Source organism: Acanthochromis polyacanthus, chromosome 16 (assembly GCF_021347895.1).
Source record: "Acanthochromis polyacanthus isolate Apoly-LR-REF ecotype Palm Island chromosome 16, KAUST_Apoly_ChrSc, whole genome shotgun sequence".
NCBI classification, from domain to species: Eukaryota; Metazoa; Chordata; class Actinopteri; family Pomacentridae; genus Acanthochromis; species Acanthochromis polyacanthus.
In genome coordinates this window covers 8,407,547-8,432,286 of record NC_067128.1, presented here as the reverse complement: position 1 = coordinate 8,432,286, position 24,740 = coordinate 8,407,547, and the positions used below count along the sequence as shown (strand labels likewise).

The window sequence follows — 24,740 nt, the reverse complement described above, 5'->3', positions numbered from 1 at the left end:
AAGATTTTTTTTTCACACCAGCAGCTGGATCTCTTCTCCTGGACTACTTAAAAGGTTCTTCATCCAAACTACAATTAAATAAAATGCATTTTATTAAAAAAAAAAAAGAACAACAGCAAGTATTTATGTGTGATTACAGTTGCGTAAATCAGAATAAATTAGACTTATCCCAAGGCCCACACTCAGAGAACCACTGGTCTAGCTCGCCTGCAGCCACTGTGATATTAATATGGAACATGGGTGAAGCACAGAAAGAAGGTGGGTTGACCTTAGTTAGCCGTCAGCACAGTGTCACATTTTATATTCATGGCCTGAGAGCCTAACAATGCCTCTGGTTTCTACACCGGAGGGAGCTGTGTACAGTTACACAGAAGATATACAGTCTGTGGTACATGTACACAGTATGTGCACAGTCTGTAGTACAGTTAAACAGCATGTGTACAGTCTGTAGTACAGTTAAACAGCATGTGTACAGTTTGTACTACAGTTACACAGCATGTGTAAAGTTTGTACTACAGTTACACAGTATGTGTACAGTCTGTAGTGCAGTTAAACAGTGGTACAGTCCTTGTTGGACCTGATACCCCTTTAACGCACCCAGTGACGTCAGGTATTTTGACAGAGGGAGGCAGCGGGAGAAGAAGCCGCAGAAGAAGAAGCAGGCAGCGGATGTGTCCGGGCTGAAGGATGCCCGGGATAATGTCACCGGTCTGTTCTCTCTCTCCCCGGTTCGCATCATGATAAACGCTGCTGGAGCGGTGGTCCGCAGGATGCCGTCGGCGGCCCGGCGGAGCGGGTGCTGGATAGCGTGGTGCCAGGCGATGCTGCTCGGCGCCTCGGCTCTGGTTATCGTGGCCGAACGGAGCGCTCGTAAGTGGGCATAGAATTCCCGGAGCTAGCGGTGCTGCTAGCTAGCTAATGTAAACGCTGGAAATACAATTCATGAGGGGAAAACAGAGAAGTGAAGTGTTTTAGTAACATAGAATGAATGGGAAATGCTTTTACTCAGCCATGATGCTTTGCGTTGTGCTTATTCAGCAGCAGTTCAGGTTAGAAATACCATTCAGACGCTGATGCTGTAGCTCAGCGGTTACTAATGAGCTGGTAGCTGATCTGTAAACGCACAGCAGTGAAGGACTGGTATTGGTCAGCCCTGCTGGGTTGGTCAATCTGGGACCAAGTCCTCCAGGGGTCATTCAGTTGGGTCACACAGCCCAAGATTGATGATGTTAAACTCGTGACCTTAATTATAATCATGACAATAAATAAGAATAATGTTTTGCTATTAGATTTCTCTTGCATTCACCCCCCAAAGCACATTAAAATATTAGATCATTATTATCCTTCAAGTTGGTATTATCACTGCTTCGGTATTGTCGATAATGCACATCTGGAGTCTGTATTGAAAACACTGAGCAGCACAGTGTTATGATTCCCTGACTAAGCAGATCAATGGGGCAAGGTCAGGACACCAGAGCGATGACAGGATGTGCACAAAGTGTGACTTTGTCTTCATCAGGTATCCCATTCCCAGAAGATAAAAATACTGCACTGCCCCTGGGACTCCACACCTCACTCGGCCTGTGCACGGGACGAAAAACATGTTCAGTGCAATCATGCACGTTTGGGTCATTGACAAGACAGTGTTTTCAGAGCTGCACAAATCTGTCTTATGTAACTCACAGATAATGGAAGGTTGTGCTCAAGGTGTTTTGGTGTCTTCATCTTCTTGGCGGGGCTTGAATGACCCTAGCACAACAGCTTTCCCTTAAATTAAAGGGCAGTTCAAGAGGACAGATATGTTCTCTTTCATTTCTGCATATCCTGCATATATTCCTGCAAATACTATATAACTGCATGATAACTCAGACTATATCTGACAGTCACAAAACAAAAACACCAAATACTTATGTCAGCTTGCATGTGCATGTCTTTGTTTGTCATTTGTGCATGTGTGTCAGTTATCTACTGTATAGGGTTTTACCTTTGGAATGAAGAGACGCAGTGGGCGGGCCTCACTCTCGGCCTCTTTCTACCGGGGACAGCAGTCCAGCTTTTAAGTGTGAAATGGTACTATGATGATGGCGATGGCAGGCGATGTTACCTCTCTGTCATACACATACTACACTTGGGCATCTTCAAGAGGTAAGATCTCTGCAACACCAGTTATTTTGTGCAATATGTGGCTCAGTTAAACATTCAGAATATGTAAGAATTTAATCCAACGTGCATTTGTAGTGGACAAACACAACAAGCACATTTGGCAGCGTATTTTCTGTCAAGGTACTCAGAAAAAATCGCAGTCACATCCTTCTGTCATTGAAACCTTGTCGAGGAGGTTACATTGTGTCGCTGCTGTGGTGTTTGTCTCTGTCGCCCTCTTCTGACAGGTTGTGGGATTGCATGAGGTGTGTGTTGCGCATGCAGGGCTCGGTGGCAGAGCTCGGAGCGGCTGTCATGCAGCAGGCAGATGTTGCTGCCCTTTGGCTCCTGGAGGCCCTGGTCCTTACGCTGCCTCAGAGCCTGCTGCAGGCGTACGTCGTGGTGTCTACTGACGTGGGCATCATGTCACCAGGTAAACTCACCTTGAGAAGAACTGGTACTGTCTCTTGTGTTTCATCAGCGTAAACAATGCCTGAATAAGAGATACGCTTTGCCTCTGTTTCACCCCCAGTGGCCTATTGCTGTGGTTTATGTGTGCTGTCCATTTCCTGGGCCCTGGTGCTGTACAGCCGAGCCTGCTGTCTGATTCGCCCGGGCCACCTGGCCATGCCTCCAGCAGCCCTGCTGTGCCAGCTGGTGTGGAGGGCAGGGATGCTGGGTGCCAGGGTGACCTGCCTCATGTTCTTTGCCAGGGTCTTTAACTGGTGGGTCTGTGGAGTAGCAGGTGAGTAAAGGGAAAGGCAAGCTGCTCGGGTGCTTTCGTGTTGCTTGCACGTTGGAAATGCGGAAAAAGTGTGCGATGAAAGCGTAATAAGTTAATGCGGCTTAGTACCATAATGCACAGATGCAATTAAAGGTGTATGAAGCTCAGTGACTAATCCAAGCAGAGTTACTTATCCTCCTCATGATTTAGAATTTAGAAATGTTTTTAAAAAATGACTTAACGGGTCATGTGATTATCCTCCAAGCACTGCAGCATGTCCTCTTGGTCCAGATTTTGAGCTGTTCCTCTGCATCAACCTGATACACTGTCCATGGATCCTCTATTGCGCTTGCACCTTCTAGTCTATTTTTATGTTGACCTCCAGGTTTTCACTGGCTCACGGCCTCCTTCTGGCTGGTATCACAGCAGCCTGACATCTGCACTGGTCCCTGGTGTTGGCGTGCCTTTAATGGCATCATGGGGCTTGTCCATGTCTTCCTCTTCCTGAATGTCAAAGATGGACCCTCGCGCTTCCGCATGGCCAGTTTTTATGCAGTAAGACGTGGCTTCAAATGGGATTATTGACCCTCAGACTGTTTCTCTGCTGTTTGGTCCTGGTGGCTGTCTTCCATGTGTTGTTTTGTATTCCATGTACGGCTTTGTCTCATCAACTTGCACACAGAGAGGCATGCACAGATATACATACACAAGTTTGCATTGTCATCCTCACCTCTGTGTCCTTAGCTTACAGTGACGTAAAGCTGTCCACAGATGACTGATGGTGTGACCTTCTCCCCTCCTTCAGTTCATGCTTGTGGAGAACGCCACCCTGCTGCTGGCCGCCTCCGACTTCCTGAGCGAAGCATCGTGGGACAGCATGACCCTTCCCACCACTGTGCTGTGCAGCTTTCTCCTCGGTAAGTCTTTTTTTTTTTTTTAGGCGCTATCTGCACCTTTTTTGCATGGGAGCAGATTTGTCTTAGCTGTTTAAATATTGTCAAACTGTCTAATAGTTTCTGTGATTTCTGGGTATTAAAACCCCAGTGGGGATTCGCAAAGGTTAAAACAAGCTCAGAGTCAGGCAACACAGTGAACAGTCTCACTGCATTATGAATAGTAACTTCTCTGTAAGTGCAATTTGTTATATAGCGATAGTACAAATATAATTAGAAATGTGATGAAAAATGACTGTTGTTACAACATAACATACTTAATATTCTACTTTTTTCGTTATTTTTGATATAGTTGAGCATGACGGTAAATAAATATCTCTCAAATGGCACTAATGGAACAAATGACAGTTTAGGATCGCTGCATACAAAAGCAAACTAAATTCTGATTTTTTTCAGGTGTACTTGCTGCACTTGTCAAATTAACACTCAACATCAGAATTTAATTCAGGCAGAGCCAAGGTGGACACAGTGTTCTTAGCTGTAGCCCTTCATTGTGATTTGGAATATATATATATATGAGGTGTGTCTGGGACTTTGGTCCAAATCAACTACTCCCTGTCCTTCCTAGGTGCTACCTCTCTGGTCCTGTACTACCGCTTCCTCCATCCCAAGTCCACAGAAATCTCCCAGGGAACACACCACAACCACATGGGCAGCACTTGCATCGAACAAGGAGAGTCCTCCTTCTCTCTCGGGGACAAAAGTCTGCCAGCGCCCTCCTTTCCAAACCACGGCAGCTTCTCCCTCTCAGGCGTGGCTGGTTCTCTGCTGGAGCACCCAGGGAACTGTGGCGGCCGACCGAACACCTCCTGCCCTTGCTACCACCACCACTGGCTCTTGATCCGTCTGGCCCTCAAAACAGGAGACCTCGGTAAAATCAACAGGGCGTACGGGGCAGGCGGAGCAGCGGCCATACTGGACATGGAGGAGTACAACCAAGAGTTTAAAAGTAATGAAGGAATGACTATTACGGCTGGAGGCAGCTGTGAGGGCATCTCTACCTCTGAGTCCCAGGGGAAGGGCCTGGCACCCCTCTCAGACTGCAAAGATGAGTTCCAGAGTGTAAGCGAGCCCACATCAACTGAGCAGCCTGAAGAAGATAGCAGTCTGGAAATGGAGAGCCCGATGGAGTCCCCCACATCAGATTTTAAACGCAGCTCGCCAGAGGGTAAATCCGTGTTTGGAGACAGTCCGGAGCCATATTTCTGCCCTACAGAATCAAGTTCAACCTTATACTTCAGCGCCGATCCCCAGTCTCCCAGCAGCGGAAGTAACCCCCGTTTGGACCGGGACATTGGTGGTCTGGAGCAGGGGGTCCGCCTCAACTCCATCCCTAGTGATCCAGCCCTTCACAGAGACGTCCGTGGACTCCTAGGACGAGTCGGCCCACGTTGCACTTCAACTCCGAAACTGGACTCCGGAGCGTTGGACTCCCCCTCCAGTGTCCCTCATCTGACAGGCCCAAGGAGGCAGCTCATAATGTCCCAAAGAGAGGATGACGATAACTTCTAGTTTTCTCATGGCAGAATCAGGGAACAGCAACTTATTCAACATTAAAGGGGCACACCAGCTTTTTGGGAGGCTGCTTTTTCATCTGCTCAGTGTTGTAGGATGAGAAAGCTGGCAGTAGTTTCACCTCTTTACGTCTATATAATGAATACACTGTGGGGCACAGTGTATGCAACAATTTTGTAATATCCTAAGCTAACTTGTACTCTTCTCAAATGATAATCTGTTTGATAAAAAGCATTGCTTTGCCCAAATGCTGGATACATGGAGGTGAAGCATTCAGGGTTGTGGTCATTAGACATGGAGAAAAGAGCCAATTGGCCACAAGGATGGTGTATGGAGCTCAGACACGCCGTCGACCTGACGTTGAATATTTTCAACTCTCTTGGCAGCAATGAGTAAGCCTCAAGAATTACACAGTGCAACAACATGAACACTACGTCTGCCAGATTGTAATTGCATAATAACGATCATTAGGAATATGCAGCTGCTTCGTGATATCAAACAGCTGATGCTCTTCAACACATACTCAGACCGCTGATCCATGTTACTATTTGCCAGCAGCTATGACAATAGAGAAAATATCCCTAGATCTCACAGGGGCTGGAGTGTCTGACCTCTGAATATTAACCATCTCAGTGTAAGCCAGAGCTTTTTGGCTTATTAAAAGCACAAATGTCTTCTGTATCATATATCTGTTGCTGTGATGCTGTGATTTTTTATTTATTTATTCCCATTTAAAAAAGACAAACGCAAATCCCTGATCTCTTTGGGAGAATAAACTGTATTTTTGTATAATGTGAACTGCTGGCACTGCTTTGAGCAGGGTTAGTGCATCAACCTGGGAAAAAACTGTGCGAGATTTGATGTTTTAACTTTATTTACATGTTGACCATGTAATTGCTGAAGTGTTTTTTGGAATTTACATCATGCTGGGGGGAAAATAATAATGTCTCAGGCACTGACTTCAGAAAACTTTCAAATGTCTGTTGTGTAACAAATTGCTTATGAGATATTTGTGGTGACTTTTTTTATGTGTTCTTGATTTGCTATTGCCGGGGGGGACAAATGCAGTTTTGCTCATTACTGTTGTGTAAAACTGGGATGAAATCCATGAACAAAGTAATGAACTGATGCTGGGTTTTTCTCTTGCACCCAGGTGACTGCCTATATGACATTTTGAACTGTGGAGTTCACGGCCACTGGTGGCTTATAATAAGCAATAAATAGCCTACACGTTGGGTTGAGTGGAGCAAATAAGTGTGTGTTATTTTTTCATGTAAAGCAAATTGAGTCTTTGCACGGATAAATAGGTAAATCTGGTGGTTGTGAACTTTTAAAAGATGCCCTGCTGTGTAAACCTTGAGGTAGAAATGCGTTTTTGTTTTTTTTTTTTGCTTCATGGTAGACTGAGCATAACTCAAAACTCAAAGAAGGTATTTACGGCACTCGCCCTTTAAGACGACGCGCATGCGCAGACCACTGAGAAAGTTAACTCCTGAACTTCGTAGTCAGAAAAATTCAGATTTATAAAATAGCGGGGGCATAACTCCACTGAGTTGACATGGCATTTCGCCGAAGAAACAAGAGTTACCCTTTCTTCAGCCAGGAGTTCCTAATTCAAAACCATGCCGACATCGTGTTCAGTTTGGTGATTTTCATTTTGATTGGATTGATGTTTGAGGTGAGATGATTCCCCTTTTTCTTCCCTCGTCTCTCTCAGCTGTTTTAAGACGGCAAGTCTGCAGCACAGTCAGAGATGTAACTAAAATCTGCTCCAACAGAACTGAGTTCTGCTTTTGTTTGTCTACATTTGAGACGTCTGCCAGGGTAGTCAGTTTCGCGGATGTAGTAGCTTCATGCTGCAGCTTTTCTTTACATATTTGATGAACAATGAATGCAGATCTGTTCGCTAAAAAACACCGTCATATAATTTAAACGGAACTTCAAAGATACAGCTGGACACTTAACTGCAACTTTTACACGTGTTTTGCTTTACACAATTTAAAGTTTTTGGCGTCTTGTTCGTAAAGGTTAAGTTTCTTGAACCGAGCAACATCTGAAACACTCCTCTGCTTAGCATACAAAGCCACATCACGTAACTTTTCTCCCCACTAAAATTCACTCTTTTTATACCCTTTTGAGAGCGTCTCGTTTCCAGCAAAGACAATCTTCTGCAACATTTGGTGCCAAATTTTGTCATCCACCACAGAGAACCAAAATATAACGGAGTATAACTTTGTTTCTGATTTCGAATTAAAAGCGTCGTATGATTAATAACGCGCATTCGTCTTATTTTGAAAGAAACACGCGGAAGTACTTTGACTTTTGGTGGCTGACTTGACGCTATCAGTTTTCTGCCACGTCTCAATCTTTGCTGCCGCTGCTGCCGTGGCCTCATCTGCTCTTAAAGACCGCTTTGACCTGACACCGCTCACACTCAGTGACTGAAATAATTTCACGTTTCATCCACTAACTGTTTCTTCTTCTCGATTTCACTGTCAGACCAAAATCTGGGCATTTTTAGCCACCTTTCAGTCCGGAACCCTGGTTGTGATCACACAGCTGGGCGAGTAGAGAATAAGTGGGGGATTTCCTTCATTTTTCTCGTTTAGGAAAAAACAGAGAGGGAACAGCAGAGCTACAGATATACTTATGAATTTCAGATTTTGTTGACAGGTCACTTGTTGCATCTGTGCCCATACTGGTGTCCAGGGACCAACAGAGGTCCAATAAAAATGGAACTAACACAGAATGAAAAATAAAAGAGCTGCCTCATATGGAATCCTTGGATTTGTTGCTTTACCATGTATATTTTATTTCATTCATAGCTTAATTTTTCTCATACCAATCTCCATAATTAACATTACTGTAGGTTCAAAGCCTTATTATTTATCACAGTCAGATGAAACTGTATTTTATATCATTTTTCCTAGTGTTTAAATCCCTAATGATAAATTCCACAAGTGAATTTACATCATAAACAACACTGTAGCGTCTTAACCTCAATTTTGAGCCCTGTTTCTTTAATTCATCATCTCAGTCTTATTCTTATACTTGAAAGCACTTTGGCGGTTGCTTTAAACGTCCCGTATAAATAAAGCTGACTTGACGGGACTTGACTTAAGAGATCTCACTTGGGAAAATTTTCTGTATTCATTGTTTGCTTAATCTCATTTATGTGTTTGATCTCATCAGGGAATCCCTTGAGGTTAACTTCAAGCAAAACCTGGCAAAGAATTCAGCAAATTATAAAGATGCGAGAACAAATGAAAGTAAAGTAAAACAAACAAAGCGATTAAGACACAGAAAGTGTTTGGAAATACAGATGCAATCTTGAGATACAGACATATTCTGATTACAGTTTTGAAATCTCATGAAGCTGCCGTTTGTTCTTAATGTTATTCCAAAAGCCTTTAGAATTAACAAAAGCCAAGACACCGGATAATAAAGATGACAATGATGTGTATTGGACAGTGGGTTCGATGTAAAACGTAGAGTCCCCGTTGTCTAAAACACTTAAATATGTTTCTTGTACAAGCCTTTCCTAGCTGCAAAATTCATACAGGCCTTATTTTGATGATAAAAATCTGTTCTCCACATGCTCAATCTGCGCTTTAATAAAGAGTTGTACATGTTAGAACCAGAAACTGATTCTGAGTAAGAACAATGATACAGAAAGTCCCACCCAGCAAGCTGCCAGGATTTGTCCCTTCAGTTTGTAACATATGAAACCCCAGAAGTCTGAAACTGTGTTTTTGATACTTTTCTCAGTGTACTGCAGTTTCAAGATGGAAAATGCTCAGATGTCAAACAGACATGATACCAAAGTGAAAACCTGATTGCCATTCGTGTTTTTAGTCGCTTGAATGTTGTGTCAAGCAAAAAAAAAAAAAGTCATTTTCTGATTTTAGCTTCTCAAAGATGAACATTTGCACCCTTTTATTTTTTCATTTTGATGTATGCTTAATATGTTTCAGTTTAGAACTGTTAATCAGGCAAACCAAGCTATCTGAAAACACAATTTGAGCATAGTGAAGGCATTTTTTTCCTCTGTTTCCTATGCAAAGCAACAGTGCAGTTAAGGTGACGAGCCAGCCACATTTAGAAACGCTGCATGCATGTTAGTTGAGATGTTCTGTTAAAACTTAGCCATGTCTCGGGTAAAAACATGCCAAGTCATGCCAGATAGATTTTTCAGCAGCACACCTTTAGTAACTCAGTTGTTTTTACTTTCGAACCTGATGCTATTTGATCCTCCAGCTTTTTGAGGATGCGCTCAGACGGCATCCCTGAACTGTGTTGCTAATCTGAAATTGTCTAATTTGCAGGCGACCGCGAAGACGGCCATACTGTTCATTCAGCCTCAGTACAATGTCACCACACTATTACCAGGTATGCAGAAATCATCGTTAAATTCTGATTCTGACTGCTGAAGACTTATCTTAATTCGCTGTAGCAACATACTGGCTTGTGACTCATTTCACAGTTTCAGTTCTGCTTGTCTCTGTTCCTGCACATTGCGTCACTCTGTTACTGTTACTGCTTTGTGAATATAACAACAGTTTACGTTGCTCCAGGATTTTTAACACGCCTCTGATTACAAACATGCTTTGTGTGTCGCCCCTCCTGTGTGTGCTCAGACGGAGAGGTGACGTTGTACCACTACGGATGGAAGGACTGCGCCACCATCCTGTTCTACTTCTTCATCGCCATCATCCTGCATGCGGTGGTGCAGGAGTATCTACTGGACGTAAGCATCTTATCACAGCAGGGAACCTTTTAGAAACACACTCACTATAAATAAAGGCAAATTAGTATGTAAGTGTATGATTGAAAGCCTTTTTTTATAGGCCTGTAATTTCTTAAATACTCCTGGAAAGTGTGTGTAATTCAAAGCAATCTAGGATGAAAGAGCTGCTCCATTTAAATGCACGTAAATATTCATGCACTCCTGATTTGTTATTGGAAATATTCTCTAGTGTGCATGTTAAGTTGATCTACTGTGCACTGCCTTCAAAAGAAATCCAAGTTATGGAGCAATTCATTTGCTATAAATAAAAACAAGTGTATCTGTTTTGCACTCGATTTCCTCTGTCAATTACATTTTTCCCCCCAGGAAACTGGAAATGATTCAGAAATAATTGATATTTTTTGCTGTCAGTGTAGTCTTGATAACCGGTTTGTACTACTAATCCTAGTACTTTAAATATTGAAAACCTCATAGCCTGTTGACTGTTCAAAAAGTGAAGCATAAAGTATAAATGTGCCGTTAACTCTCTGAGCCCCAAGCAGCTTTTAGGCGTTTTTTGCTCCTGTCACATTTTTAACTTCTATGAGCTCACAAAGTCATCATACATTTCTTTTTCAGCGTGTAAACACAGCCTGCAGTTCAGCCGAAAAAGCTTTTTTTTAATGTGTGATGGCTCATTTCTCACTGCAGTACAGAGTCCAGCACAACCATTGTTAGAAGTAGAGATAACCCAAAAATGTCTTTTATACAGCATAACACAGTTATGATGCATAAATAACAAAAAAGAAATAATTGACGTTTCTTTGATGACTTATTTTATTTTGCAAAAACATTTAAAACCCCCAGAGTCAACATGTACGATTCTTATTTGGGAACTATGTATTGTATAGATATTTAACTACTTAGATTTTTAATTTGTTTGCATATGTATTTCCTATCTGAAAAATAGATTCATGGCGTTCAGAGGGTTAATATAACGAAGAAGACACGCACTGTTTTCTGAAACCAGGATGTGAGATGTTCCACTTCATGGTCTTTGCATCTGAAAGCGCTTTAAAAAAACATGATGCTGATTGTTTTAAGTACCGCTTTGAATAATCTATCTACAAACAGACACAAACCGTTGGTGCGTAGAGTCGTGAAATCAGAAAGAGACTCTACCATTCGATCCATCTATAAGTATGAGAAAGCGTGTGGGGCAGTATAGAATTGTGGGACTTTTTGTATCATAGTTGACATTTCTGCTGTTTTCAGGCCTAAAATCAACATGGCCGCCTATAACCAAACACCACATGGCATTTTTATAGAAAGATTCTTCTAAATATTATATATACAATTGAGTACAATTGAAATTGAAAGTTATTTATAAAGATTATTGTAGTAAACCTGTTAACATGCCATAAATCCACACTTGACTCACACACTACTTTATACTAAATAACTCAGAAAGCCTTGGAGTCTTTCCAGTCTTTTCTTTAGGAGGAAATAACATCATGTGGAGCAGGTCATGTGATCTGGAATTAACACACTTCCTTGAGAGGTGTTTTTGTAACGGGAAACTTAGTTGATAGTGATTTTTCAGACACCAAATTTGTTGTTTTCCATGTAAATTGTGATATATTGCCAAAAAAGAAATATCTGTCATGATTATTTCAACCTATAAAAATAGCACAATCAAAATTTTTGAATAAGCTAATTAGAAAGTGGTTGTTATTAAATTTGAACATTTTTTTAGTTGACGTTTTAGTGATATCCAATCATTTTTTATGTCAATAAGTGATTGTTTCCATAGTAAATAATTCTGGAATTTGTAAAGACATGATCAAAGTGAACATAAAAATCTATTTTTTTTTACTTTTAATAAAAATATACACAAGATATATCCCATATTGACCTGTGTCATTGTTTAGAAATAGGCCAGTGAGGAGGCATGAGATTTTATTTTAGCCCCATCACCACGGTTTCCAAAGCGTCCTGAAAGAAATACTTCTTCATAGGAGGCTTTTTAGCAGCAGCAGCAGCCGCCATAAATAGTATCTTCTGTCTTTTGTTGTCTTACTTATTTGTGTCACGGTGACACTTCCTTGTGCGTGACAATGACAGAGCAAACATGTCATCCATTATGACTCCAGCCAGGTGTGATCACATGATGTGTTCTATTGTTGCAGAAAGTGAACCGACGTCTTCACCTCTCAAAGAGCAAGAACACCAAGTTCAACGAGTCGGGTCAACTGTGTGTTTTCCACTTGGTGTCCAGTGTGTGGAGTTTCTACATCCTCATAACAGTGAGTGAGATCTGACTGTGATACTGCATTCACATGACAACCTCCTGATTGACTGCACTTTGCTTCTAAAGTCAACACTCAGTAATGTACAATAACACAGATATGACTCCATTACTATTTATTACACTACATACTTACATTTTTCTTTTCTCAGCAAAATGCACATTTTACATTTTGTTCTTAAACTTTTTCTGCTTATGTGTTTTTTGCACTGCTTATATTTCTAAGACTTTGAATGGGAGCAATTGTAACAATTTCCCCTCAGGACTCAATCACGTATTTCTGATTCTGCTTCTGCTTAGGGACATGTTTTGTCTATTTTTTTAAAATGTAGGACACACATGCACAACTGATGAATACCAAAGCTTTCTTGTGTCTATTTTCTTCAAACAGGAAGGATATCTCCTGCATCCCAGCAGCCTTTGGGAGAACTATCCCCATGTACATCTCAGGTATATAATCATGTCTGTGTATTAGTAACAAATATTGCCATTACTGATTAATCTGCACATTCTTTTTGGATTAATTGTTCAAAACATGTAATAATAATAGTTAAAATGCTCCTTATGATTTTTCATATCCAAAGCATCAGTTTACATAGCTGACTGTCAGTTCTTGTCGAGTCTAAAACTCAAATGTGTTTTTTTTTACTAGCACAGAAGACAAAGAAAGTAGCAAGTACTTAAAAGAGAGACATTTTTGCTCAGAAATGGTCAAATATCAACATCAGTGTTACTTTTTCCAGGCCTCTTTTACTGTTGACATTGAGCTTAACATGACAAATAGACATTTTTTTTGAGATGGTGCCAATATTATGTTTATCTTCACATTGTGTTTAAGTCAAAAAACTACAAACTGACTGTTACAGACACCGTCAGTGGTCGCCTGCTATTGTTTTAGTAATTCAGTCTCGGTTTTCCCACCGTAGCTTACAGCTTATCAGCATTTCCAGAAACTTTACATGCACTCCAAAAACCAACCAAACATCACTTTGAGGAGCTTATACTCTGATTAAACTTTCGTAACAGACATTAATGTAAATTCAGAGACTCTCATGTTTCCTTTTCGAGCTGTGGGGATCAAGTAAAACGTACGTACCACTGATTAACACAGCTACATTTTGCTGGAGAGACCTGGTAACTTGATATTGTCTACAGGTTTCATGTATAAAATACAACCAAGATATAAATATAAATCTGTAGCAGCATGTACATTGTTCTGACTTACCTCTTGTTACTCCTCCTGTCTCTGTCTTGCTTTCTGTTCTAGGTTTCAGGTGAAGTTTTTCTACCTCACTCAGCTGGCCTACTGGCTACATGCCTTGCCAGAGCTCTACTTCCAGAAAGTACGCAAGGTCAGTAGGGAGGCCCTGGGAACGGGAGGAGTGCGACTAGATAAGCTCTGTTTGTATTAATGTGCTGGAAGGGTTGCATTTATTCTGCATGTGCATCGGACAGAAGCGAGAAAGCTTCAAGATTTCCAAACCTTTGCGAATAAAGGCTGCTTGTTTTTCAGGAGGAGATTTCTCGACAGCTCCAGTACATCTGCCTGTATCTTCTGCACATCGCTGCAGCCTATTTGTTAAAGTAAGCTTCCAGCAGAGTGACCTTTTGATACCATTTACAGCGCCCTCGATAATTATTGGCACCCCTGGTTAAGATGCGTTCTTTAGCTTCGAATAAATTCAGTTTTTTTTCTAAATAATATAAGACCACAATGACAAAAAAAAGAGGAAAATCCAACCTTTAATTAAAGTGCATTTATTCAGTGGGGAAAGAATCACACATTCAGAAATAATTCTTTTACATCAAATCATGTGTGCCACAATTATTAGCACCCCTGATTTTAATACTTTGTACAACCCCCTTTTGCCAACAAAGCAGCACCTAATCTCCTCCTATAATACATTTTTCTACAATTTTCAGTGTGAGAGTATTCTTCTGCAACAAAAATTTTATTTATTTTAAGGCTTTCAACACATCTTAACCAGGGGTGCCAGTAATTATGGAGGGCGCTGTAAATACAAAGGCTTGTGAAGAGAAGTGCTCATTCTCTCTTTTTTTTTATTTTCCTGTGTAGTTTGAGCCGAGTCGGTCTGGTGCTTTTCTTCCTTCAGTATGTGTCAGAACTGGGCTTCCACATAGCCAGACTCTTGTACTTCACTGATGAGAACCATCAGAAAATGTAAGTGATCTCATCTTTCCAAAACACTTCCATGACAGTATCCCTGAATGAAGCCACTTTTGACAATAAACCTCGGAATATTTTTCTTGCTGCGACTGACAGATTTACCCACATTGCAGCATTGCCCTGTTTGGAGCTGATCGCCTCTTTGTTTACCCGCTGTGTGTTGCGTGTCAGGTTTGATCTGTGGGCGGTCAGCTTTGTGTTTACACGGATGGCTACGCTGACCCTGATGTTCTTGGCTGTGGGCTTCGGTTTGGCTCGTGCTGAGAATCAGGGGCTGGACTTGGAGATGGGGAACTTCAACACTGTACTGATAAGGTGAGGTTCTACTTGGTCTTTCAGTAATGATGAGAAGCACGACCAATGTCCAGCATCTGTGTAATGATTCATCTTCTGACGCTGCTGTTCTCATTCACAGCTACTGCACCACCTAATTACACTTTGTGCCTATAAAAAGCGTTGACGTTTTTGCACATTTTATAGTTGCTCTTCATAAATTCACTGTGAATGTAGCCTGTAAGGAGTTGAGACACTTTTAGTAAAAACACTCAAAATGATCAACCCTGTGCACCAAAAGTAGCTTCTCCCAGTTATTCCTCTGGTTACATTTTTACAATTCTGCTATTTCATTTAGCAGACATACATGTGACAAGCGACAACACAAGCAAGGATCTAGTCAGGAGAAAACAACCTGGATAAGTGCCATAAAACAATTAACTTACTGTAGGTTCGTTTCATACTGCAGTATAGAGTTTGCATCTCTATGGAAACAAGACAACCATGGCTAGAAGCAGAAGGAACAAAAAAAATGTCTTTTGCGCAGTAAGACATAGTTGTAAGAATTTCTTTGATAACTTTTACAAAAATTGGGTAAAACTAAATAGAATTGGCATGTACAACACTTTCCCAAGTGTCCACCAGTGTTAGCAACAGTATGGATATCGACTCCCTCATTATATGTAAACACAGCCTGCAGTTCAGCCGAAAAGTCCCAGAATTTTTGTGATTTTTTTGTGATTGTCATTTTTCACTGTATTACAAAGTCCTGTCCCGCTATGGAAACGTCACAACCATGGCTTAAGGTAGAGTGAACTCAAAAATGTCTTCTGTGTCGTCCAACAAACACCAAAATTGTAAAAAGCGAAAGTTACATTCAGTTTACCTGAAACATGCCAGACTTTTTGTTACGTGACTGCTGGTCACAGCTGAGTAACTCGTGGCTATTTGGATACACTGGGGGTCTCAGAATGGTTTGTTCTTTCTGGTTATAGCCAATGGTCTGCAGAATTTTAAATGAGGCATGTAGAATATAGTGATTTTGATGAAAGAACAAATAATTTAAGACTAGATTTGGTCAACAGAAATGGGCATCGTACATGTTTAGTTAAAGGACCAAATTTTCAAAATCGGGTGATTGTTTTTGTTTTTACACTTTCTGTAAAATAGTATAATTTATATATATATATATTTTTTTAAACATAAAGCACCTTTCTAACAGCTAGCAGGTTTTGAGGTTCAGTGGGTCAAGTGGGACTCAAGTAGTCACAACTGCAACGTGACAATTCAGAATCCTAATTTCAGTGATTTGTGAGAGTAGCAGCATCAACTCAGATGAGGCGACCAGAGATGGCATATCTTCAACACAGTAAAAGTGGTTCCAGATGGGCACAATTAGAGCTAAATAAACTGTTAGGAAATTATAAACATCCTTCAGACCTCATTTAAACCCCTTCAACAAGGACACAAAGTATTTTTTTCAGTTTTTGTAATTTGGCACATAATGTCAGGCCTGTTTTCCAAAACACACAATGCCACTAATCCTCTTGCCTTTCTTGGGCCTCATCAGGATGACTGTTCTACTGCTGGTATGTTTGACCCAATCTTGGCTACTCTGGAAGTTCATCCGCTTCCAGCTGAGACGCTGGAGGGAGTTCAGACATGAACAGGCTGTTCGCAAGAAGGCTGCCGCAAAACAACCCCTACGGCCATTAAAGAGAGACTCACGTGAGTTTGAACACCCGCCTGAACCGGTTTCATAATTCATTGATGCCATCTATTAAATAGTTACACAAGTAGTAGGAAACATGTGTTTACAAGTAGCGTGATGTGTTTACTGAGACACACATTTTGATTTATTCATGTGCTGCGTTAGGGTAGATTGTGACGTCTTCCTTCTCTCTCCCTGCCAGTTGGCCACCATGAAAACGGAGTTCTTAAAGCCGAGAACGGAGCCTCTCCTCGGACAAAAAAACTCAAATCCCCTTAAGATAACACACTGACTGGCCTGAACGGTGGCCTTAGCCCTGGCTAAGGTTTCTCATCAGCACAACAGTGAAGCTGGCGCCCGCTTGGCCACCACGCTTCTGGCCGAGTATGTCCTGAGATGTTACAGGGACTCGGTCGCTACAGACTTAGGCTTGAATGCTGGAAAATGAAATCCAAGGAAATCCCTTGAGCCCGACAGACATTTACTCTTCTCATCATATCAGTATTTTTTTATACTTCCACACAGCCTGCTATTCCACCCTAAGGCACACCATTGTATGCAGTGATTAAAACGTAAATTGAACGCAGTGCGCGGCACATGTTAATTGTGCGTGTCCATGTTGAATGTGTTGATGCATATCCTCATACATAAGTACTGTATTGGTTGTAGTGTTGTTAGATATTGCAGCTCTTGCCATTGAGCCAGCTTTGCTTGTTTTCTCTTCTGGTCCATTGGAGCAGAAAAGCGTTACTGATGACATGGTATGATATGAGCTTACTGTCTAAAATTGTACATTTGTCACTGGTCACTTAACAGATATGCACCAAGTATGTATGTTGGATATTACCGCATGCCATTCCATGTTTTTTTTTTCCCCCTTTGTTTTTGTTAATTACTTTATTAAATAATGCAATTTTCTGAAATGAGTTGTAGAATTATCTCTTGTAACTGAGGTGTTTTCCTACTTCATTCCATCCCTTTACCATCCAGTAACACACAGATAGACCACCATGGCCGCTCACACCTACGGCTTATTAAGAGCCAGCAGATGTGAGGCAACAGTGTTAAGATCTACATCACTGAGCTGCCTCTCTTTATCTACTTGTTTTGCTTTTTTGTTAAACCAGGCAACGATTTCAGTTCTTGGACACAAGAGTTTTCAAACTGTTATATATCCAGACATGCTTCCACTGCCAGTCTGTAAACAGAGACAAATCTATGTAGAATAGACTACTGTAGCAATTTCAAATGCAATTGAGCAGAAATCCAACAAAAGCTAGTTTGTTTAAAAAGTGTCTTGGTGTGATTTCCCCTTTTTAACGCACAGTTTTAGCCATAGACAGATCCTTGGCATATATACAAGAAAAGGGTATGTCGACACAGCACACCCACAGAAAAGGGTAGTTGTGTTTTCTAATTTGCTAGAAGTTGTCCAATATCACCACAAATGCTTTAACTGCAGGAATTCCAGAGTTTATTATGTTCAGAGACATTTTGCAGAGGTTTAGATTCACACACTTGGAGGATTTCCTTCACATCACGAAGACAGTTCTGCAGCTTCTCCTGACAAAGAAACGAGCACAAAGGTGTAGATGTTTACCGTTTTGCATTCATAAACGTCAAAATGTTTGTAAAAAGTGACACCTACTGGAAGAAAGGTGTCACTGACAGACGATAACTGAGGGGTTTTGCTGAACTTTTACCGTTTTGGTCAACTGGCTGGTTGTGGGAGATCCCCACACCCAGCTTCTGTCGCACAGAATCCAGCGTATGAGAAGGAATCTGGCTTGAGATGGACTCCAGGTATGTGAGCACATAGCGGTCAGCGTCAGTCAACACAAAGCGGTGACTAAACACTAAAGAAGAGAGGAAAAGGTACAGTTAGTTGAGCTTTCATGTCTTGATATTCCTCTGCCTCATGGTAAATGAAGTTCAACTTGGGTGTAAGTTACTGTGATGTCAAATACAGCTCATTGTGTGTCCAGGAATACATGTACAGCACTGTAGATACATGAGAAAGGTCAACGCATAATACCGCAGTTACACAGGCTGTTAAACTGAGAAAACTACCTTCCACAGTGGCTCCAATAGCAAAGTCTGCAGGTGAATAAAACTCAGGATTTTCCACAGTAGAGCCCGGCTTGGGGATGCGGGTCATTTTCAAGAACTTTCCACCTATGATACCAGAGTTGCGGGTGTTCTTTTCATAAATACTGATCATATCGTTGGACAAGTGGTAGCACAGTATGAAGCGTCGGACTTCATCTTGAGGATACTGAGAGTCCTGGGAAGTAACACAGGACAGGCGTACACAAGGGGGGAAAAAATCACGTTTTGTCTATAGCTTCAGCTGGTTCCTAACTTCTAATTGAATAAAATTTGATTGATTGGTGAAGTGGCTTAAATAGGCTTGTCAACATACTGTGCATTTTATTAAACAGGCAGCACAAAACACTGTCAAATGTTGTCTCACCAGCCTGGCACTGTATTGCAACACTTTTCCATCGTTCTCCAGCATCTTCAAGAACTTCATTTTGGGAGGCTTAGGAATCAAAGACAAGCAATTCTGCAGAGAGTCTTCAAGAGAACCAAAACCATTATAGGTAGGAATTTCCTGTAAAGACGGAAAACATGGAGGGTAAGAGATCATCCTCAAAAAATAGATTTAATTTTTGTGGAGGAAAACGACAGACAGAATAACATAATGTTCAGTCTCTCACCCTTTTCTCTTGCGGTTTGTCAACCTTCTTTGGTACCTCCGTTGGTGTCATCTCCATGTCAGGGTGGTTCCTCTGGTAATACTCTTTAGTGAAGCGATCACAGTCACACAGCAGAAAGCAACGGCCCAGTATCTTAATCGTTTGACCTAACTGAAAGTCTTTGGGCGAGTAATATTGACCCACTTCTTTATCTGAGATCTCCATCACACAGCTGGGAAAAGGCACTGGAAAGAAATAGGAGTACAATGATGTAGCATATACAAATACATAAGAAAATATGGTCGCTGTACCGCAGTATTTATTGCCATTTACTAGATTGTGTTTACATTAAGTGGTTGAAAAAATACTAGAACCAATTGTAAAATGTGGAGCAATTTTCTATTTTTATTTCTGATACGATTTTGGAAATTAGAGCCAATCTTTGCACTTTCTCTGCATAACTTAAATCACAAAGGCACGTAATGAAAGCACCTGACTTCTACATGCTTCAATGCACTGTAAAGAGTCAAAGGAATTAAGTACACAGCACAGCATTGTACCTGGCTGGAACTTTTTTGGGATCTTCTTTCTGCGCATCAGGAAGGGAATCCGGCCACTGTTGGGTTCAACGACCTCTCTGATCTCCACTGTGTTGTCCACCAGGAAATACGTGATGGTAACCCGCCTGGTGTCCCCGTTTAGAGAGTCAGTGTCATCCCACAGGGCAGAGAAGCACAGCACCTGAGCAAAAAGGGTGAAAATACAGCATGGATGCAGAACTGGTAGTCAAACGCAACACAAATACTTGATGACAGTATTTGTCACCATCAAATGATCGGTTTTTAAAATCACATTTAAGTGTTTTTAATACTTGCAATATTTAAATTTAAGCTGAGTAGGGATGAGGAAGTTAACCGACATTAGCCAACTTAGAGCATAAACCGGTGCCTCAACAGAACTTCTTTTCTGTCTTTCGGTCACACACACACCCAACTATCTCCACTTACTCCAACAAAAATGAACTTCGTGTCGAAACATTACATCTTGAATTTATTACTCCAGACTGTTTTTAGGTTTCAAGTGATTTTTTTTATGGCTTTAAAGTCATGGAATTGTTTTTTTCTCTCCTTAAAGTCATAATAGGGTCCCTTGTCAGTAACAGAAACATAAAATTGATTAAAAATAAGAAAGTCATTGAATGATTCCAGTGCCTGCCTTGATGGTGGTTAAAAAAAGGCCATTTCATTTTTCTAGATGTTGTCTAAAAAGAATACAGACTATTGTTAATTGTATTCAGTGTGACAGGTGTATGGAAACTATTGGGACTTTTTATTATCTAAATAATTTACATGTAACTAGCGACACCTGGTGGCTTTACACTGTCTGCTCTCTGATTGGGAGAGGAACTGATAAAGAAAGCCAGTTTTGTTTTTTGTTTTATTTTAGACTATTTGTGTGCTTTAATTAGTCTGCCTGGCCTTGTGAGGCTTGTGGATGAGAAAAACCCAGAAGTGCAATTTGTGAGTGCAGAGGAACAACCCACTGTGGGCAATGAATAGCGTTCATAGCTAGTAGTGCTGCCTGTGTTCATGAGTGACTTCACTGGAGTATTACTTAATATCTGGTGTGACAGTTTAGAGTGAGTGACCTGCGATTTAATACGCATGCTTCTCTCAGATTCTCAGTTGCAGTCAGGGTATTAGTGGAGCATGTGAGTTGTTTTTTGGGATGAATAGTGCTCTTTCATTGTCTTTCATATGTTTTCTTTGTTGCAATAAATAGCGTCACTGGTAAAGCTAAATTTCTCAGCCATAGACTAATCTACTGTTTGGCCAGAAGTGTGGACACAGTTGTCCTCCTTCTCTGTTTATAGCCGACCACATGAGTGTTTGTAACCAGGTGTAATCCAGGTGAGTTCTTATTTACCTTGCCATCCATGGTGGGAAACTCATACATGTTGGAATAAGGGGAGGGCGTAGTGTATTGAGGCACAGAAATACTGCAAGGTTTGCTGTAAGGATCCACTGGCATTGGCTCAGGGTCATTCAGAATGATGCCTTCACTTTCCATGAATTCCTGTATGGAGAATCAAAGACACAGACAGACAGTATATTTGCAGGATTCTACCATCTTATACATTTACAGAGAGAGAATCCATTCTGGTTAGTGTTTCACCTTTGTAAAGGCATCACAGTGTGTGATGTGGTACTTGACCCCGTACACCTCCAAGTCCATACCGAGGTTGAGGTCTTTCCACTGGAAATGCTCTCCATGTTCATTCTTGGGCAAACGTTGGCGTTTGAGCCTCTTCCCCTGCATTAACCCAGAGTTCTGCACCGTGGGCTCAAAGATGCACATGCTGTCATCTTCAAGGTAGTAGTAAATGACAACAGGACGCACACAGTACTGCTCTTCAGGGGAATCCAGGAAGTCCTCCACAAAGTATGCATGATAGCACAGCACCTACAAGACAACCAGATGGTGAGTATCAAACAGACAAGGAGTTAACTGGAAATGATTCATCTTCATTGACAGTGATTCATTTCTATGTGTTACCAGACCTTTTTGTCAAAGGCCACATAAGCTGGGATGAAGTCTTCACATGCTGTCTGGGGACAGGAGCCATAAGTCATGCCTGGCGTCTCACAGCACAATTCACTGAGCTCCTGTTGAGTTAATTTCTCTGATACAAGAGGATCGTGGCCAATGCCCACAGTGGGGCGATGAGGGACCCTGAAGCCATTCTTAAAGCCCAGAGTCTGACGCCGATTGAAGGATGATTTCTGCAGGTGAAGATCAGGAGGGAATAAATTAGCTCAGGTTAATTACAACAACATTATAAATGTAAAAACACGAAACATGTGATGGGCATGCACTGCAAGGCCAATTACTATGCCAGCCATCTGTTAAGGAGGAAGTGGTGTGAGATACAATGGCATCATTAGACCTGGGTGTCTGCAGAAATGGCCCTGAATGTTTTCTGAACAGCACCACATCCAATGATTTTTTAGTTTGTTTGTTTTTGTTTTAAGCTTCAGTGTACCGCCGGCGGTACACCTACTAATTTGCATAGGAATTTCAAGAATGTCCGACGGGTGCAAACGCGATTATACAAACACTATACGCCGATGGAAAGCTTAGATTCTCATGAATCCGCCGGTATAAACCACTTTCAGATGCGATTACCACAGCGGGTGAGAAAAACACATTTGTCCGACAAAAACGAATATTCATCCATCCGTTCTCTATACACGGCTTCAACGCACACAGCGCGACTCACATTTCCGGGTTTATTATTACACACACAAAAAAAAGATTCCACAAAAAACGGCCATAATCCAACCTTTTACATCCAGATGACACAAGCCAGTAAACTATTTTGTCCAAAACATGTCCTGAAGTCGGTATAAAATCCCCGAATCGGTCGTTTTCAAGGAAATGCACCTCCTGATGCGCGTCCAATATTCCCCGTATTTTTCGTAATTTTTTTTTATTTAAAAATAGAATATTAGCGATTTTGTGTACTGAAAACGGCTGGAATTGACTGAAGCTTAAAGGGTTAAACAGCATAAGAACAATAATAAAAAAATAAAATAGCCCCAGATTTATTCTTGCCATTTTGACCATGTGTTAGCGCCTAAAAAAATAGCATGATGTAGTTAACACAAAAAGACAGACAGACAGAGGGGAAATTTTCAATGTTACAGCAGCAAATACAAAAAAAAGTAAGAAAAAGAGCAGCACACAATGCACAGTGCACAGATAGTCATTTTCTACTTCTAGAAGAAATACAATGTATAATACAGGGTGGGGAAGCAAAAATGTCCTACTGACAAATTTGAATGTCCTGCCCAAATGGTGAGGGTAATCAAAACAAAAATTGAAATCAAAGTTCCTTACCTTTAACCAATCTTTTTAGTATTTGTCAGAGCTTGGTGCATTGTGAAGTGAGCAAGCAACAAGCAAAACGCAACACGGTTTGTGATCTCCTGGATGCCCAAACCCCTCAGAAGGACATTGCCAAGATTGTTGGCATCAGTGAGAGGACCAGTTTGGGCACCAAGAGATCTCCAGATGGTCCTGGGAGTCTTGGGCTCAGGTGGCAATAAGATGCCCCCCTATTTCTTCAAGCCAGATCAGAAAATTGGAGCTGATGTGTACTACAAAGTTCTGAGATACACCATTTTGCCCTGGCTGAAGGCCACCTACCCTGACAACAACTATGTGTGGCAGCAAGATGGGGCTCCGGCTCACACATCAATCAAGGTCCAAAAGTTCTGTGTGTAGAATATGGCGAACTTCTGGCAGAAAGGCATTTGGCCCCCGAGCTCACCTGATCTAAAACCCCCTGAATTTTTTCTGATGGGTCGCCATTGATTTGAGGACTAATGCCACCCCTCATGACAATATGGATTTACTTAAGGCTGCATTCTCCAGGGAATGGGAGGCCTACCCCAAGGAGGATATCAGGAGGGCCTGTGCCTCTTTCAGAGGCTGTATCGAGGCCTTTATCATGGCTGGAGGACATATTGAATAAACATGTTCTGAAAGCTTTAAATTTGTGTTCTTCAAGAAATCAGTTCAAAATTCCACAGAATGAAAACGTTATACCCATTTGTAGTTGTTTTTACCTGACAGGACATTTTTGCTTCCCCACCCTGTATATATATTATAAATAAAAACGCTGACATACTATTGAAAGCTTTCTTTTAAATGTTCTCAATATTATTTTATATTGATTTTACTCTGAAATAACTTGGTATGGTGCAGTTATGAGGTTAAAATCTATAAACTGCTGGGCTGGACCCCCCAGTGTGTTAAAAGCCAAGCAAAGCTTCTGATGAGATATAACCAACTAATAGACAACGTATTCTAAAGGGATTCAACAACACTGCATTCACCTAGCTAGCATTAGTTAGCTTTAGCTAGCTAACAGCATCGTTGACCAGACCTGAAAAGTACCGTCTAAACGTCCACCTGATTTCACTTGACGACTGAAGGAATGCACGAGTGACATTTTCATTACCAAAAAACAATACATTTTCCAACAAATAACAACTAACGTCGGTGAAATATGTACATTAATGCCTTGCGTTACATTTTAAAACATTTCCAAGTAGTTTAAACTGTAACTTACTGTCACATCCCGAAATGTATATCCCGGTAAAAACGGCAAGCCGTGGTTGTTCAAGTTCCAAGACATTTCCAGTCATGAATTACTTTCTATTTCGTCGGCTGTATGAGATATTAAGACAGATAGTTTAGTTTTTAGCGGCTTTACCTTCAGGTTTTGTTGATGTTTAACACGGCTCAACAGAAAGTTTATGGTTTCCATGGAAACCGCAGGACAGCAACGCTTTGTTTACAAGACATTGTTTACAAAATAAACAAATATTTGAGAAAACAACTACAAAATTCTAGGAAATAATGCAATGTCTTATTAAGACATTGACAGCGATAGTGGAAAATGAAAAATGAAATATCTTTAAAAAAATAGCTCT

At 41.1% G+C, this 24,740-nt stretch overlaps 3 protein-coding genes across 4 annotated transcripts; 2 read left to right on the top strand and 1 right to left on the bottom strand.

The window, feature by feature from the left end:
* Nucleotides 1-613: 613 nt before the first annotated feature.
* On the top strand, nt 614-6,588 carry xkr5a (XK related 5a). The gene is made up of 7 exons (XM_022189400.2): nt 614-870; nt 1,962-2,145; nt 2,391-2,575; nt 2,675-2,887; nt 3,252-3,421; nt 3,672-3,783; nt 4,388-6,588. Exons 1-7 carry the CDS (start codon nt 738-740, stop codon nt 5,329-5,331), a joined length of 1,941 nt encoding a protein of 646 aa, XP_022045092.1. The 5' UTR covers nt 614-737; the 3' UTR covers nt 5,332-6,588.
* Nucleotides 6,589-6,699: 111 nt separating this feature from the next.
* tram2 (translocation associated membrane protein 2) lies at nt 6,700-17,463 on the top strand. Its single transcript, XM_022189401.2, has 11 exons — nt 6,700-7,012; nt 9,660-9,723; nt 9,972-10,081; nt 12,250-12,366; nt 12,760-12,818; nt 13,636-13,720; nt 13,882-13,952; nt 14,446-14,550; nt 14,728-14,871; nt 16,400-16,557; nt 16,743-17,463. Exons 1-11 carry the CDS (start codon nt 6,893-6,895, stop codon nt 16,817-16,819), a joined length of 1,110 nt encoding a protein of 369 aa, XP_022045093.1. The 5' UTR covers nt 6,700-6,892; the 3' UTR covers nt 16,820-17,463.
* A 534-nt stretch (nt 17,464-17,997) lies between these two features.
* efhc1 (EF-hand domain (C-terminal) containing 1) lies at nt 17,998-24,582 on the bottom strand. Of its 2 annotated transcripts, none has more exons than XM_051936651.1 (10): nt 24,377-24,582; nt 21,801-22,022; nt 21,415-21,702; nt 21,166-21,315; nt 19,800-19,980; nt 19,261-19,484; nt 19,014-19,154; nt 18,611-18,824; nt 18,189-18,396; nt 17,998-18,103 (listed from the first exon to the last, which is right to left on the bottom strand). In XM_051936651.1, the coding sequence occupies exons 1-10, from the start codon at nt 24,440-24,442 to the stop codon at nt 18,073-18,075; spliced, it is 1,725 nt and encodes a 574-aa protein (XP_051792611.1). In that variant the 5' UTR covers nt 24,443-24,582; the 3' UTR covers nt 17,998-18,072. The 2 variants fall into 2 exon arrangements, with proteins under 2 accessions (XP_051792611.1, XP_022045091.2); XM_022189399.2 differs by having other exon boundaries at nt 18,244-18,396.
* Between the last annotated feature and the right edge of the window lie 158 nt (nt 24,583-24,740).